The sequence below is a fragment of the Pyxicephalus adspersus genome, chromosome 6, assembly GCF_032062135.1.
Source record: "Pyxicephalus adspersus chromosome 6, UCB_Pads_2.0, whole genome shotgun sequence".
Lineage (NCBI taxonomy): Eukaryota > Metazoa > Chordata > Amphibia > Anura > Pyxicephalidae > Pyxicephalus > Pyxicephalus adspersus.
The window spans coordinates 36,854,445-36,873,403 of record NC_092863.1 but is presented as its reverse complement, the minus strand read 5'-3'; the positions used below and the strand labels follow the sequence as shown (position 1 = coordinate 36,873,403).

General features: G+C 37.2%; 1 protein-coding gene across 1 annotated transcript in view; it reads left to right on the top strand.

Moving 5' to 3' along the window:
• The first annotated feature begins 1,372 nt into the window (after positions 1–1,372).
• Positions 1,373–18,959, top strand: part of CABP7 (calcium binding protein 7) — a 69,995-nt gene continuing 52,408 nt past the window's right edge. The window contains exon 1 of the mRNA XM_072415287.1: positions 1,373–2,049. Within this exon, the coding sequence (XP_072271388.1) occupies positions 1,941–2,049 (109 nt within the window). The 5' untranslated portion in view covers positions 1,373–1,940. The remainder of the gene's footprint in view (positions 2,050–18,959) is intronic.

Here is an 18,959-nt window from a genome sequence, read left to right as displayed (position 1 = left end):
TCATCAATGGGTACATACTAATAACCCTCCCAAGGATTTTACCATCTGTATAGATTATACAAAACTAAAAATGTGTTTTGGGTACAAATGAGATTGAGGCTATCTTCACACCCAGGGAGCTTAGCCTGAGTTGCAGAAACCCTGCCAAGCCCCTGTTCAACGCTTGTTTAAATTGGATGCTTTGATGGGCCGACTCTTCAAGCAGTATCTCATATACAGCTAAATTAAAGAGAATGAATGGGTATGGTTGGGGTAGGGGGTTTACTGAGCTCCTGATGACCCCATACCAACCACCCCCATTCTTTCTCTTTAGTTTAGCTATGGATGAGATGCTGCTTGAAAAGTCATGCGGGGGAATGCAGCTGGTAATTAGTAAATACACAACAACCCAATGCCAGTGTGAACTAAGCCTTAACATGGCTGGACCCTTGATCAGAGCTCTGAAAATAGACTAATTGGTAAAAGGTCATATTTGTAAACCTGCTTCATGTGTCTGGATATTTTGATGAAGCTAATGTGCACTTTAATTGTAGTCAAATAAAAAAACACATTTTATAGTCATTGTAAGGCTGCAAAGGAAGCAGTATAGGAAAACAAAGACACAATGAATATTAACCTGGCCTGCAGGTTACTGGCCAAGACATATGAGGGGGAATGGTGTTTTGTAAAATGATGTAGCTATTAGATAATCTCTGTAAAATTAAAAAGGTGTAGTGAAGGTCTTCCTAACCTGATATATATACCTGTGACATGCATGTATGTTTATGTATATAAATGTGCTGTTGCATGTATAATCATTCTTTCTGATCTTGAAAGAAATGCTATCAATCAATACCTGATAATTGCATTCTTTCCTACACGCAATGTACATTGTGAGGAAATAAACTACCTAATGTCACGAAGCAGAAGCATCTTGTCAAACTGCTATGCAGTAAAAATCCTATTGCTTTGACTGGCACTCGGTAATGTGCATTATTACCTGTTACTATGATTTATCATTTAATTTTGACTAAGCAGCAGCTAAGACTGATTGATGAATGGCGCTCCATGCGTCTGTAATAGTTGGGATACCTGTTTGTTAATACAAATTGCCAGATAGTGGCCTGTAGTAAAAATCCAGGCTGGTAGTAAACATTGCAATCTTTCTTCATTTCTATGCAGATGGGAAAGGAATGAGCAGCAAGTCCCAGACATTGGTTAATGTAATGTGGAGTGAAGGTTGTGTACAGATGTGTAGTTAGTTATAAGAAAGGCTTCAGGTACAGTAAGTCCTTAGAAAATATCACTTAATCTGTTCTTCCTATATGTGCAGTTGTGTATTCCTCTTTTTCCAGCTCCCTCTCCCTTTCCTTCCAGTTTTGTTTTTCCTTCTCCCTCCATCACTCCCCCCCTCCTTATTTTTTCTCCCTCTTTCATTCTGCCTTCCTTCTTCCCTTTCTCCTGTTCCCTGGGCTTGTTTCCCTGCCTTCCTCTCCTGCTCACACTCTCCTATGTCTTTCTGCCTCTTCCAGTGGCTCACATTCTCCTTTTCCATCTTTCTGTCTTTTCTCCATCATCAGTGAGTGTAGTGCATAGCCTTCCCCCTTATTCTCTACCTGAGTCTTACTGCATGCTGCTGTCACATTCACCCTCTCTGCTGTCACATTCACCCTGTCTCCTGTCACATTCCCCCTCTCTCCTGTGACATTCCCTCTCTGTCACATTCCCTGTGTCTCCTGTGACATTCCCTCTCTGTCTGACTGACATTCCCCCTCTGTGCAACAAGCCGATGTGACAGCGCCGGGCTGTCCGCATGCAGCTCACCTGTGCCATTCGCCCATTGACAGTGAGCGGACTGCTGCCGGAGGAGCATCTATTGGGGACAGTCTCTCGGTGACAGTCACTCCGTATGCTGCCCCTTCGAGTGTTATCTGCCCCCGGGTGTCCCCTCGCCCGCAACGATGCCTTTTCACCCGGTAACGGCGGCGTTGATGTACCGGGGGGTGTACACCATCCCCGAATTACTGAGAGAACATTCACCCACTCAGCTCCCCGAAGACGAGATAGAGGGTAAGTGAGCCGCACTATGGGGGGCAAATGTAATGCTTGTTATAGGGGGGAGGTCAGCTATAGCAGGCGGGAGGGGTGCTGTGTGTGGTGGTGAAAGGGGGGGGGGGGTGCTTCAACAGGTAAGCCAGGTGAGGAGAGCTCACACCTCTGCCCTGATATTCAGCTATATATATATATGACTGGGTTTATACCTCTCTAATCCTTCAGCTTGACCCCCATTCAACAGGTGACCCCTTCCCATTCAACAGGTGACCCCTTCCCATTCAACAGGTGACCCTCCATTACCAATATCTGCCTTGGAAAGGTTTTTTCGTCTGGTTGTGTGGTGTTGGTGAAGGTTGCAATGTGGCTGTGTTTGGCATATGAGGAGGCAGGTCCTGTATTTCATTCATAGACTTGGTGTGGTGAGCAGATAGTAATTGGTGTAAAGCAGGTGTCACCGAGTGTGAGGAGATCAGCTACTCTTATCATTGTGCTGGCAAATGATGACAAGGATTGAGAGAAATGAGCACACATATTCCACACTCCAGCCTGGGGAGCTGCAGCTCCAATATAATGGTCATATTCTAGAAGTAGTTTACAGTACAGCGCTTGTATTTGTTTTACTGCCATCACCATACAGCACGGCTGGAAGCTTCTTACATAAACAGCTCCTGTTTTCAGTAAACTTTATGGCTAATGGCCTTCGCAAGTCTCTTCTTCTAAGTAAACTACATTTTTGTTATTTTTCAGGTTATCTTAACTGTGCGGATGTTAGGTTTTGGATGTCTGCAAAGAGCATGAAAATGCAAAAAAAACAAAAACAAAATATATTGCAGTATTGGGTATAGATTTTTATTTTTATTATGATGCGGATGTTGGGGTAGTAAAAGACCAACATGATCCAATGGCCAAATGCTAACTGAGTGTGACACCTTTTTAGGGAAACACTATAAAGATCTAATGATCATTGGCGACTATTAGATGTTCTCATTTTCATTTTTGCATGGCCCGGTTGATTCTCCTCTCTTCTTACAGGGGGGCTGTAAATACCTGATCATGTAGTTGTTGCTTTTGTACATCTACAGAACATCTCAGCCACCCCATTTATATCATCATTTATTATAGGCCCATCGATATAGGACAGAATAATGTCTTCCTACTCTCAGGGTGACCTGAGACATCCATATAAGCAAATACAAACACCTTCAAAAATTGTGTTGTTGCATGCTTTTATGGTCAACAATAAAACAAAATAAGTCTACTGACATGGGTTTTCTGTTTTTTAGGCATAATTGTAGTACAGGGGCAAATATAGGGAGGTGCAAGAGGGCACTGGACCCTCCTAAGCCAACAGCCCCCCCCCCCCAGTCCTGTCCCCCCAAAGTCAGTTCTGCCACTGTTGGCCACATCCACCAGTGCTGTAGTGTTTCAGTCTAGCCCAGACCCCTTTGCCTTTTATCTAGTGATTTTAGATTCCGGATTGTCCTACCTACATAATGCTATATGTTGTCTCTTCTGTACAGATTTATGAAATAGCACCATGTAGCAAGAGTTAACCACCAATCAGATGACGATCCACAAAAAAGTCTGAATCTGATTAGTATCTGTGAGGAACCAATATAATTTCTTACTACTAATGCTTTGATGAATAAAACGTAAATTGACATTGCAAAGCACAACGTTAGGAAGCAAGTACACACCTCATACATGTTATGGGCTCTCTGGAATCTGGCTTCAATTAAAATATTATATTGATTTTACTTGTTGCCTGGGATTTCTTTTTTTTAATTTTACTAACAGATCTTTAAATAGAACATCCATTCTCTCATTTCCACGTGGATACTAAACTTGCTGCAATGATGCTTTTTTTTAGATGTGATTGCCATAGAATTTGGATTCCTTTATTTTGTCTTAGAACTTTTTATTATGTGTTTTTAAGTTTTTTGTATTTTGTTTTTCATTGTAGATAGAAAAAAAAAAAAGTGAAAATTCCACTCACCATTGGGACTTTTAAGGCAAGGAACAATAAACAATTATAAATGTTTAAAAATAGTATCTTTATTTAAAACAATATTTTTATTTGCAACAAACAACTAGTGTACATTACTAGATATATATTAGGCAACGAAAAATCCCCTTTCTCTGAATAAATATATATATATATACTAGATATATATGGATTGTGCAAGCAGAGGCAGCAACATGGCAGGTGAAACCAGAGCAAGGTTTCCATGTAAACCCTGTGCAAAAATCTGATTACCTCTGGCAGAAATATTAAATGGCTACATATTGGTTTTTGGTTTGCCTGCACCTGCCTATTGTTTATCTGCAAGCTGATGATCCATTCAATGAATTCAATATTCCTAAATGGGTTTTTAGGATATCATGATGTTTAGTCCTGGCAATGAAACCTCCTGAGGAAGCAACTTGTACTGCGAAACACGTAGAGGTTTACATTCCTCTATCTATACTACATAAAGATACTGATTTTGTACATTTATTAATTGTTTATTGTTCCATGCCTTAAAAGTCCCAATGTTTATGGTGAGTGGAAGCATTTTAGCTCATTTTTCCTTCTTTCTTATGTAGTATAGTTTATGAGGGACATGCATATATTTGGTACAGCTATCCTAAGTCTCTATGCATGTCTTTTCATAGTAGATAGGTACTGAAGTTTTTACTGCCATCATTCCCATGAGTTATATTGCCTTGATAGTATTTATCATTGTTAGTGTCAGTTATACCTGCTAATATGCGGTTAGGGGCCTATTTATAAAGCAGTGAATCTGACATTCTCTGAAACATTTTTTCGTAGAGAGACAATGACTACCATTCAAACACATGGACCTGGAAGATTCTCAACAAGCCAATGTTTGAGTTATTGTAAGATTTACAACTTTATAAATTGACACCTTAGTGTTAGGGATTAGGCTAAGATTATTGGTTAGGTTTATGATTTAGGTTGAGTATTAAATTTAGGTAATACTTTTATTAAGGTTTCGGGTTATGATGGTCTGAGGGGTGTCAATATTCTGAATATTTGTGTGTATAAAGTTTTTGTGCTGGATTAGAACACTAAAAACCGCCAAGCCGATAAGTGTCATACTGCCTGTAACAAGCACAAAGCCTGAGGGGTCAGAGAGGATCACTGGAGCCTGAGACATCTTAGTCAGTATTGAGGTAACAAATCCATTTGAATTAAAGGGCAATAAAAAGTCATTTCTTGTTTAACTTTTGATTGTATCTTTTTTATTGTTGTAATATTTCAATATTAAAAATCATATTAGAAATTAAAATTTAATTCTGCAATTTGAAGCATTCTGATGAAACCCAGGATTACCTCTGAATAGCATTGTGTAGTGCTTCTGTTTTAATTGCTCAGAGTATTTACAACTAAAAACTTATTAGCCCTAACGTTGGAGAAAAAGGTAGATTTAAAGATGAATAGAAGGAGAATTGAACGTATAATTCAAGTCTAACCTACTTGTTGCTGAATTTTCTATCGAGTGAGGATTATTCCCCTTTTTTGTGTTGTGATGCCTCCACATCCAGGAGGCTTTAACTATTTTGTAACACAACAATCATTGCAGTGAAGCGGTGAAAAAAAGCTTTGATGAACCAAGCACCGTGTGCCATAGCGATGCTGGAATTACCCTAAGGGTCAGGGATTCTGACAGATTCATAAAGAAGGACATATGAAGCTGAGAAAAACTATCAATGTGAATAGCATGTGTGGTGTGGTTCCATACCCTATCCCCTTAAGGAGCTCAGCTGCTTCCGCAGTCACTGCAGCCACCTTTTTCTTTGCCACTATATAAGAAGCCTATTTTAGGGTTGAATGACTATTTTTATCAGTTCCCTTGGCTTGGTGAGACAAAAGGCACAGATGATAATATATCCACAGACTGATTAGACTTTTAGTGAGGTGTAGTGTTGTAATAGTACATGCTCAGATACTTATGTAATTTACCATCTTGCAGGGGGATTGTTCTGAAAGGCACTGTTGAACACGAAAGGCAGAGAGAATAACTTAACATGACACATTAAATTAAGTGCAGAGGCTTTAAAAACAATATATCAAATATTGTACCTTCCCTGAGTTGTCCCTTCTAGGCTGAACCTATTACAACACATATTACTGGCTTTAATATGTAGATCATGCACAATTCAGACAGTCTCTCATTTGTGTCTGTCTGTATATGGGTGTCTGAGTGTAATGTACTACTAAGTAAGATGCTCTCTTGCAGTGTTTTTCTAAGTCATCATGAAAATGCAGGGATGACTCATTTTAAAATATCTAAAACTGAACTACACTGGGTGCAATGCTGATAACTTGTTAGCCTTTTTTATATGTGCACTGTTGAAATAATATGTTAAAATGCAGACAGTAAAACAGAAGTCTGTGGTGGCAGCTACAGTGTGTGATTTGAGCTTAGCCAAGTCTGGGTTTAGTGATTGCAGAAAATAATTAAGGCTTGCAGAAGAAAAAATACCAAAACTGTTCCTAATGTTGATTACAGTGCATGGCTGTGGCTGTACATACATTTATTCAAGTATACTGTAGTTCTGTAAAGTGTAATGCTACCGAACAGAACAGGTATCCATTTGGTTAGCTAAACCCAAACGTCTGAAACTGCATCTACTACCTGGGAAATGAAACGAAAATGTAGATGTACCATTTCTAAAATAGAAAATAACATGTTTTATCTATTCACAACAATGCTGCAACTACAGACCATGTGTTTGTTTTGCCAAGTCATGAATATAGTATAGTATAGTTAGAGCTATATTTTAACAGAAAATATACTATGAGAACTATATTGCACTATAACATGACAATACAGTCTCAAGGTTTGAAAGGCTTGGTCCCCCCCCCCCCCACTGTGTGTTGACTTCTGAACTGGTGGGACTGTAGGACTTTTAGACTTTTCTCTAGGAAATTTTACTGGAAGACTGGATGAATGGCTTAAATTATATATGTATTGCCTGACATTTCAACTGTATTATATGGCTCTAGTGTAAACTACACTTCTACTATTGGCTGTCATCCATTCTTTGCTTGCATTGTTACATTGTTTTAAGATTATTAATAATATTAATGCATACAAATGTACAATATTTTTACACTTAATCCATCCTTTTTGATCCAGTCTTCAGGTGATAGAGACTGCATTTTGTTCATGTACTGTAGTTAGTAACATACCCGGTAATATGTATAGGGAAGTCAATACTTCTGCATATTGCACACCTTGACCTTTTGTCCTGTGTTTTTTCGAAAAACATTTTACTCCATCTGAATCTTTCCCACATGTAAAAGGAAACATGCTGTTATATATCTAATAAATCATGTAGATTTGGTGAGGCTTACAGCAATAGCAGAAGAGTAAAGTCTAATTTACAGACATCCACATATGTATCAGAAAGTCAGCATGGCAGCAACACAACTAGCTTTCTTAGAACAAGAGGTCTGTAATGGTAGCCTTCATGATTCTTTCATCATAGGTTTCTTAAAAAAAAATAGATTTACAGTCTCAAGGATCATTTCAGCTGCTAAAGTGGAACCATTAACAAGTAGGGTGAGCTGTGTTGTATGTTTGTGTGCACAGTTATGGAGAAATACATCTAATCCATTTCAATGTAGTGCACTACAAATTCAGAGCTTAGAATCAAAAGTGTAAAATATTGTATCTAGTATTGTGAAGATTAGTAAATGTTTGAAAAACTTCTTCACTGTCAAGTCCTCCTGAAATTAAAAATATTTGCAACTACCTTGTGCTACAGTAGTTAAGGTATATCATCTCCTATTGAGTTGGCTGACGTGTTTTTGATAATCTTTGCATTTTTCCAACATTACTTGCGTTATTCAAACACTTTATCTATTACACTGGGGAATGCATTTTTTGTTGAGTTAGATCATACACTTGTTTTTTTACTAATTTTTGGGTGGTGAATCCAGAAATGACCCCAGTGTTTTGCTATCACATCCAGTTTTTACGATACAGGGTACCCTCAATTTTTGTCATAAAACATACAAGTTTTACATACAACGAATAAATAATTAAATAGTAACTTAAATGCACTGTTTAAGTAAATTTCTTTTGTTCATACAAAGGATTTAAAGTTACTCTATGACATTTTTTTTACAATAAAATATTTGAAAATTTATCGTGTAAGCGGTTAAGGTAAAAATTTACGCTTATAGCTTTTCCTGGAGTGTTCAGTATTAGGACTATCCCGCCGGATGCTCCAACAATAGTCAGCCATCATATGTACATCCTATCTACCCTGAATTCGTCCTTCCATGACCTTCAAATCTTGATGGAATCGTTCACCTTGCTCATCACTGTCTGCGCCAAGGTTTTCCAGGAAGTTTGATAGATGGCTATGCAGAAAATGCACCTTGATGTTCATATTGCAACCAAGCATTTTGTAGCTCTCCAAGAGTTTCTGGACAATTTCTGTGTGAATATTTGCTTGTGTGTTTCCAAGAAAGTCCTTGACAATGGCTTTGAATGATAACCAAGCATTCTTTTCGACTTCTGACATTGTCCTGATGAAATGTTAATCTTATGATGAGCTGCCGAATCTGTAAACCATCAAACACCCCGGCCTTTATTTTTTCAAATGACAGGCTAAGAAATGCCAAAATGAGGTACTTGAAAAAGTCGCCTTCAGTTGGCAAAGCATTATTGAACTGATTCATCAGACCCAGTTTCATGTGCAGAGGCGGGAATAATATATTCTTTTTATCAACAAGTGGCTCATGTAGAATGTTTAAATCACCTGGTTTTAGAGCAGACCTTGGAGGCCAATTCCTTTCCACCCAATGCCACACATGAGCTCTGCTGTCCCACATGCACAGATAACTGGCATACTTGGTGTATTCGTGTTGCTGACCAAGAAGGAAGCATACCATTTTAAGGTCAACACAGATGATCCAATTGTGTTGGTGATATTGCAACAACTCAATGACTCTCTTTATGTCTGCATGTTCTTCACAAATAGAAAATGAATGGCCAATTGGGACTAACCCAAATATATTGCCATTGTGAAGGAGGACACACTTTAAGCTCCACTTTGAGCTATCCATAAATAGTTGCCATTTAGTTGAGTTATAGATTGGAATTCCCAATTCCTCCAATAAACCAGGTATGTTATTGCAATACACAAAGCCACCGTCAGTTCTAAAGTACTGAAGAAATGCAATTTCTCTGGTTCAAAAGTACGATACCTTCGTTGCTTTTTCAAGTAAGTTTTTTTTTTACGAAGTCTTGATGCTAGAAATTCTGAAGCCTTCTTCAATAGTCCCAAATCCTGTGCCAAATCACTAAACTCATGCTAATCAAATCCCTTACAAACAGGGTCCTCTTCAATTTCAAACTCTTTATCATTGTTGTCACCTAGGTAATCACCATAATCATGTTCTTCAGGAGAGGGTAGTGTAACGAAAACCGACACTGGGATTTCATCTGAATAAGCCACTGGGCGTATAGCCGATTGGTAGACTAGGATACTCTATGTTACATTTATTTTTTTGTTATATGCTGAAGTTTTCACTATACAAAAGTAACAGTCACTGAAATGATCTCCTGGCTCTCGCTAAACAATAGGTATACCAAAAGGCATCTTATCACGTGTTCCCTTTGTCCACATCCGTAAACCCTTGGCACACTGTTTGCATACTTTATGAGGGCCCCAAGAATTATCTTGATCACCAAGTTTAACTTTGAAATATGCCAAATAGGCTTGCTATACAAATGTGCTGATGTTCGCCCTTTGACTGGGAATGGTGAAACTGCCACAGATATAACAAAATGAATCAGGGTTGTTTAGGCACTTATGACGAGAAACAGCAGAGCTAGACATGATCAGAATGAAAGGAAATACGTGTGTAAGTAGAAAAATTAATTTTGCTTTTTCACTACATAGAGCAGCGCACAACCTCTGACCAAACTGCCTTGCATGTAAATGAATAGCCTATACAAATCCAAGCTACAGTAATTGCATTTTAATATAAGCGGTAGACGAAAACCCTGACATGATAGAAGAAAACTAACTGCACTTTCAGAATTTTACCTATTTCAGTGTAAATAAGCTTAAAAAAAAAGTCAACAAAAAATTTGTTCAAAATTGTTCCCCAGTGTATTATTACTGTTGCTTTAGAGAATTAAAGTGTAGAATAATTTTCTGTAGAATCCTTGTAGCAACCTACAGAATTTTTGGGTTTTCATTTCTGTCCCCTGAAAAAGATCACTGAACTGTTGTCAGAATTTTATTTTTTTTGTGTTTCATCTCATGCTGCCTTCACTTAAGGACCTTGGTCTTTACAATTGCCTAAGTATCTTCTGCATCCAACACACTTTGAGCTTTTTTTAAAAACAGGCATTCCCTCAAACATTACCTTGTTAGAATCTTCCAGGTCCATGTGTTTCAATGGCAGTAATTGATTCCCAGTCTCCATAAACATGCTTTCTGTGTGTCTGTAGTACCCATCAGTTTCCCAGTGTTACATAACATAGTCATAAACAAGTCATATTTCTATAACCACGGTCACATTATTTGAAGTTGTGCTGGAGCTAGACTGATGGGGCTTGAAAAGTAGTTTGCAGTAGTTTATGATCTGCATGCACCTTTATATTCCACAGATACGTTAGCAGAATTTCTTTGTTTTTAACAAAAGTGCTAACAGTTCTTTTTTTAGTATGCATACAATTTTGCTCTAACAGGCTTGAGTAAAAAGGTGGTTTTACTTTTTGTGACAAACATACTGAAACATACTGAAACTCAGCTTCTGCTTTTATTTAAGTTGTTAGGACACATTGTAAAGGCTGAAACAAGTGCTTTTCCTAGACTGACTTTCAGTGGGTTCTGGTCTTTGTTCTGGTCTGGTCTCTACAAATATAGATTGCATATTTTTTTTAATTTTAAACTTTTAGTTCTATGTTACCATAAGGTTTTATACTCTTTCACTTATGGTCATTATTACTCTTTATGTCTTCTGGTGAATATTGAACACTGAATGTTGTCTTTGTTGAATTTGATGTTGCAATTTTTGGTTTTGTCTAGAAATTAGCAGATACTATTTTTACCATCCTAAACAGCCATCATCTGCATTTATGTAGATCCATTCAATGTATGTATTTTTAAAAATGCCTTGCTGGTAGATTGATTTTATTACCGTAGCCAAATGAATTGACAATACTTTTTCTGTACATATCTAGGAGGGTTAATGGAAAATGTGTTGTTAGAATGTCTGGTGTACACATTTCAGTGCTCATGAGACAGTTTATCGGTTTACCTAAGTAATAAATTATATACAGTATATCTATAGTTACCTTAGAAATCTTCTTGCAAACATGTACCATGTATAATGACTGAGTGCTCAACATAAATGTATTGTTTTTGTTGAAAAAAGAAATGAAATGATATAATGTTGCTAATTTATCTTTCAGGATCCTTGCTTCATCAATCACCTTTAAAGGTTGTAGCTTTGTCATATTTTTTTTAAAGGAAAAGGTGTGTTAGCAGACCAGTGGAGAGTTTTTTATAGTTGTTTACCATTATATGGAAATGCAAGTTTTCATTCTTCAGTTTAGTGCTATTATAACACTGTGGCAGTAACCTCACTTTTTAGAGTGGTACACTAAAAATTACCTGTTGCAAATGGTACCACTAACCTCTGCTCATCTTCCTTACCTGAAAAAAGTATTTCAATTAATTACATCTGTATACCAGGCATCATGATATTTTTGAGAATGCATTCTTTCTTCAAAATATCATCAAATATATTGTTTATTTCCATTGAGGTTAGTTGTTTTTTCTCCATTGTACTCCTGTGCACTGATTGTCACTAAAACTGTTTTTCATATGTAAAATGCTTTTCGTTTCAAAATTTTGTACACTTTTGTCTGGAGACCATTTCATGTGTATCAGACACAATCCTTATTTTCATGTAATTGCCCTTTCTAGTGAAGAGGATTCTTTTCAATTTACTCACAGTCCTATTTTCCATTGTTTGTAGATTCCAGCACTTTTCTAATATTACTTTAATGAATGTTTGTAATATCTCCCTACAGAATTTGCAGGGTCAAGTGTGGAGTAAGTGAATTCTAATCTGAAATGGTAAAAGGACGCACTAGAATTGGAGTTTAAAGTTAGCTCTTTACTGTAGAACTTCACACAATAAAATGAAAACTGTTTTCAGACTCTGGCAGCACACAACAATGCTGCAACTACAGACTATCAGTCTCACTATCTATTTTTTAAGAAAACATGGAAACCAAATACCATAGTATTAAAGAATGAGGAAGAGAATTTCCCAAACACTAATTTTTGAATAGTAAAACAGGCGTGCAAAGTGCTGCCAGTTTTTTTAAGACGACATTAACACACAATTATTTGAATAAGGCTGCTTGAGAGCATACAAAAGTTCTAAAAGCGATTTCCCTCCGCTGACTTCTTTTAATGTTTGTGACATTTGAAGGTGGGAAGCCCTTCCATGACCACAGCTTACCATTATTCCTGGCATTTTTGAAGCAAACTTTGGGTTATAATAGAAAATGCTAACAGTTTCTGATTTCTGATCATATTGACTGAGTTAAAGTGAGCAGACTGAAAGCTGGAGATTGAAGGTGGGAGGGGGGAGTGGATTTTGAACTGGTAATTTATTAAAAGATTTTCCCATCCCACTTCCCACATTTTTATTCTTGCATTTTTTTTAAATTCTAGACCAGATACCATGTCCACCAGGCTTTTTTGTTTAGTATAATGTCTTCTGAATCTTCACATGCTTTTTATGTTGTGAACAGAAAATCTAAAATCTACCTCGCAAGTACAAAAGTTGGTGTGAAGACGTAAACAAGCATTTTACCAAAAAATCCTCAATCAGCATTTTACTGTCAAAAGTTAGAAATGCATCACTTTTCCTAACTTACTTTACTAAGCTAATTATGTGTGCATAGGATATATATTTATATTTAAAACTGCAACACACAAAGCAAAGAAATTGAAGTCTATTTGGCTTATGACTCTTGCTGGCCTGTCACCTTGATTAGAGAATGCTTGTCCTTTTCCAAGCAATGTCACCATGTACAGCAGTTAAGAGGTTTATTTGCTGTTTGTAAGAGGTATGGATCTGCATGGTTTATTTAGAATAGACATCAGACAGATCTGTATTTAGATATCATGATGTCCTAGTCACACTGAATGATGGTGCCCTTTTGTACAAGCTCTTTCTGTCCGTCTACAAGCTCCTTGTTGTCCAAGCACTTTGTGTCTTGCAATTATTTAGAGAACTAAATGTCAGAATGTTTTAAAGCGATTAGGCATTGCAGGATCCGTTTATATTTACAGCTTCTTTTCAACTAAACAAGCGATTAAACAAGATTATATATAGATGGTTTCATATTTCATGAACTAATAAGTGTTCTGATTGAATGATTCCTAAATCACTGCATTATCTTACCTTTACATTTTTTTTAGGAATTTAGGTAAAACTGAAGGTGGCTTTGTCCCAATATTCATTTTTCATTCCAGAGCCCCCTCTTCCACATTACCAATATGGTACCTTGACATGAACCTTGTCATGTGACAGTGCTTGGGTCAAGTAATAGGCTGCTAGATCTAACCACTGTCTTATAAGAAGATTGCTTCTTCATACTCAGAAGCCCCAGATATCTTTGTCAGCTGCCACTGAATCAAGAATGATAAGTGAGCACTGCCAAGGTTATCATCAGGGCTTTTGGAGGACCCTTTACAAAGACATTGATGGTTTGCCCTGAAAGGTGATAGTGTCAGGGATTTGCAGTGAACACCATATAATGACAACACCACAGTAATGACAACATCCCTTGTAGACCCGAAGACCATGACTACCTGGGCCTGGGTTGGGTGACTCTGAACGAGAAAGTTGGGTAGCAGCTAATCATAAACCAGAATGCCCAGAGCAACAAAGCTTCATAGAGAATTCAAGTATTGCATTCACATTTGAAATTATGCTGCAGGAAATCCACAAAGAATTTCAAGCAATGTAATCTACTGTATGGGAGAAAAAGGTTAGGCTTTAAATCACCAGAAGGATATGCAGAAACATAAAGCATTTTGTTTTCTCTGCATACCTAAGTGATGAAACAGATGTACATTTGCTTTTCTGCCCTCAGTAATTGAATAAATGGATATGTTTATATTACAGATTTGCCAGTTCATTGACATAGTTGTTATAATAGTAATACATTGTCTTAAATACATGAGAAATGATAAAATACATTTAGAGAGTGAAAAAAAACCTACAAAAATATTTGATTTACCTATATGTATAAAACGTATAATTTAAAGTCAGTGTAGATCCACTTCAGTTAGATAGTGGATCGCCAAATGTCTCAAAGTTGGTGGTGCATATAAGCATCCCATCACTTCAGTGCAGGCTATCACCTAAAGGTGGTAATAAATATCTACTGGAATCATAGTGGAACCATAGTGAAAGATTAGTTCTTATTTTCCCCATTAAACCTGTGATTTGTTTTACTTTTATTTTCCATCATATTTTGGATTGTTCCACCACTAAAGAATAAAGCTACGTACACACTTCCAATTATTATCGTTGGAAAACGAACGACGAACGATCCTGCACGATATATACGAACGATCGTATAGCACCGATCCTGCACATAGAGATAACGACACGATTGTTCGTAGATATTGTACACACAATAGATACGATCGTTTTAACGATAGAGGAACTATGTGCACGACAGGAAAGTGAACGAACGTTCGTCCAATCCGATCCGCCGGTACGGTCGTTCGTTTCCAACGAGTTTCCTCGTTCGTCGGCGTCGTTGGTTACTTTTTTACGAACAATTTTTTGCCCAATCGATCGTTCGTCGTTCGATTGGAACGATAAAAATTGGAAGTGTGTACGCACCTTTAGAGTGAAGCTGTTTCCTGTCTAATATACATGTCTGATGCACATTGCATCTCAGACAAAGCCTGCAGGGGTTAACACAATTTCCCAGTAATTTTCTAACTAATCCAGTAAAAGACCCAAATGATGCATGCTTGTGTAGTCAGATTATTTTGTGTATAAAAGGTCAGTTAGTCAGTATGAATACATAACTGGTTTATATAGTATTATTAGTATGATTAGTACAAAATCTGTCCACTGTAAAGACCATTGCAAATACCAGGGGTGCACTCTTTGCTTCTGGGGGAATAAAGAAGGCTATTACAGTTTAGAAATTGAACTGTAGATTACTGACTCTGCTGCCATCTGATTACCTTTGGAAATTAGAATGGAATTCTTTTTTTTGTTCGTTCAAAGCAAATTGTTTCTTGCTTCTTTATCACCTTCCCCTGATTTTACTATAGAGCTAGGGTCCTGGGGTCATTTTGATGTTTTGTTTTTATTTAAATATGTAATCAGGATTATATAAATAGTTATGCCTAGGTATAAATACCTTTAGATTGACAATAAAAGGTCAACATTTGCCATGGTTTGGGACCAATGGTTTGCCTATTTGTATATTGGTTATACATTTCTGAACCTTTTTTTCCACATTTTTGATATTGTTTCTTTACGAATGACCTATTAGTAAATTGTTTTCTGCATTAAAAAGGAAATAATATTTGAAGGGGATCTTTAGGCATTTCAACATCCATGTTAGTTATATACATGCAAAGAAGATCATGTTAATGTAATCAATGTCATATCATGTTAAAACTGAACTTCTGGTAGGAGTCGGTGTCAGTGCAGGGTGTCAGTGAGAGGGGACTGCAGGTGACCAACTGGCGCAGACACATCCATAGCCCTGGAATATTGGCCCTCTGCACCCAGAAACAGCAACTGGAAAGGATTTGTTTTTATTACTTTTAATTTATTGAGACAAATTGCCAACAGACATACAGTGCATTCTGAATGAACAATAAACAGTTGACATTACAAATCTGACATCAAATCAACAATGCTCAGTAATCTAAACAACAGTCAAACAGGTAGCTTGGTGCGTCCCAATAATCCGAGATGTCTCAACTTCATTTTAGAAGAAATAAAGAATAGGAAGAGATGGAAAAAAATGAAAAGTGTGGTTTGAAGTAGAGGAGGGGGTGAGGAAAAAAGGGGGGTGGTCCTAAATAGTCATGCCTCTGTACTCTTGGGTAATATGCTCCATATTCATATATAGCTAGTAATTAAGCTCCTCGCTGTCAGGTGCGTCTCGCACAGACATTATTGAGTTGTAATCTGTAGTGTTGCAGTACTGGATCCAGTAGAACCACATCTGTGTAAACTTCTCCGATTGGCCATTTTCGGTCACCATCATTTCCTCCATGTAACCAGTGGCCAATTGTTGGAAGGGCATCTTTTTTCCTGGAAGCTGGTATGTATGCTTTTGCTGCATTTAGGAGATGGCGTACCAGAGACTACTTATATCTTTTTGAGTGAGGTTTGTCACATGTAGTAGAGCTAGTTCAGATTTCCCTCTTATATCCACCCCAGTCAGTTTGTGGATTATCTCCACCAGTTTGCTCCAGAAAGACTGCAAAGCTGGGCAATCCCAAAAAATATGAATTAGTGTGCCTGGGTCGGAGCCGCATCTCCAACAAACAGGATCCGAACGGGGAAAGATCCTCGCTAATTTAGAGGTTCTGTAGCATCTCCTCAGTAGCTTGTAATTTGTTTCTTTGTACTTGTTACAAATAGATGCCCTATGGCTAAAGTGCAGCATGATTTCTGAGAGTCTGTGAAATCCATATTTAAATCCTTTTCCCATTTTTCCACAATTATCGTTTGGTGATCGTCTATTCTGTTAAGAGAGATAATAAGTATAAGAGTATAAGAGTTTGATTGCATTGAAGAGTTTGCCCCTTAGGGATTCTGTGCCCCTACTTATACTTACTATATATGCCTCTTCCGGCAACAGAGGTCTATGAAATAGGCTGGGACAAGGCAGGGAGCGTCGAAAGTGCGTAACTGTAAAGGATTTTAAAACGTATATCCTGTTTCACCAGGTAACAAAAAACCTTCAGAATGAATTGGAATTTGGGCGGAAGGGGTTTCATATTTGCCCAGAGTTTGGAGAAAAACTAGTTTTATATACAGGGAAGTCTGTAATTCTGTAGCACATGGTTGGTATCTATATTTCCACTTTAGTTCTTGATGACCCTGTTATCACTCTGATAATGTTTGACCAATTGAAAACAATAGTTTTTATGCAGCATAAAATGTTAATAAGAATACCTAAAATGTGCCTGATCTCTTAAGTGATGAGGCAGTAGCTTGTTTTATTTCTGGCAAGGAAAGTAGTATTTTTTTTTAGATCAGATGTGGCCTACTGATTTATGGATGATAGATACACTTGAATTGTCTGCATGGATTTTATATTTCCCAATCTAATGCATTTCAAAAAGAAACTGACTGCAAAGTCAGTTCTACCAAGTAAAAAGGTGTAGTGAGTCATATTTGGAAACATCCTTGCACCTCTGAATGAGTTATATAACAATTTTTATCTGTAGCTGTCGTGTATTACAATACCATTGTCCTTGTGCCTTCATTAAATAACATGTAAAGCATGTAAAACAGACCACACTGTGTCAAGTGCCAGTTAAAGTTTGATGGTAGGAAAGATGCTAATCAATTTCCTATAGTCAAAGAAAGCCAGATACCCTGATAGTAAATTTGATGCAAAATAAAAGAAGAAGAGAAAGCCAGGGTAGTTGTTTGTTGTGACAATGTATTCATTATAGTGAAAAATTCTGTTTCTTAATTTCAGGAATGAAAATATCAAAAAAAGACAAGTAATTTTCAAACAACACACATTATTGAGAGTGAGGTCCACCCTGCTGTGTCTGAAGGCACGGGGGTAACTTGTGACCTATTTACTAGATAAAACATCACTAACATTGTAAATTTTGTTGTATGGTAATGTATTGTTTGGTATAATAAACTGTGATTTAAATTTTTATGGTGTATCCTACTAAGGTTAAACCGATATTTGTGTGATCTATCCAACATGATTGGATTTTATTATAATTGATAAGAAGAAGGAGTACTCACGTGATGTGGTCAATAGGTGAAGGAAAGAGGCGAACTAGAATTCAGTGAGGTATACGTCAAAAAGTAAGAAGTGTGTCTAAGATTAAGGACAAGTAATGTTTTTAAACATGCTTATATGACAATGATAGTATAAGTTGAGAAAAAAGGAGGGGATTGATTAGGGTTCTTTTGCTCCCATATAAGTTGGTTATGGTTTATTCAGAATGAAGTGAAAACAATTGCAGATGTGTCCAAAGGATGAAGTCAAACAGGAATTAATATAAATATAAACCACAGTCATAGAAAAAGCCATGTAGGGTACCTGATTCAATAGTGATGAGAAATATCTGAGTGTTGTGGGCAGCAGGGGCACTGTAAGAAGGAGGCAGTGTGGAGGAGCAGCTGGAGTGTCTGTCCTTTTAAGGGGAAGACCTCATGACACGTGGGTGGCTAGAGTACTTCCACCCTCAAGCTGGTAATACACTTCTGCCCCTAGGGGAAAGTGGAGACTTGTTGCTCTGCGCTTGCGCCGTGTAGCCGCGCTTGCGCAGTGTGGGAATAAATTTGGTATATATGGATAGTGATTGTGGGTTTGAAACATGGTAGAGAAAGTATGACAATATTTTGACTTGGCACAGATCATAGCAGCGTTAGATCAGATAATCAAATACATATAACGAATCATAATATTTATATATATACATATATATATATATTTATATATACATATACAAATAGTAAATCGTTGTATAGTGAATGAACCATGTCACATGGTAATGACGCTAATCTCCACAATAATTGCAGGTCACAAATGCCATTGATATAAGATCCTAGTATAAGAAATATAATAGAGAAAACATGACCATGTTATGGCATGGCACAGATCATAACAGAATTTGATTAG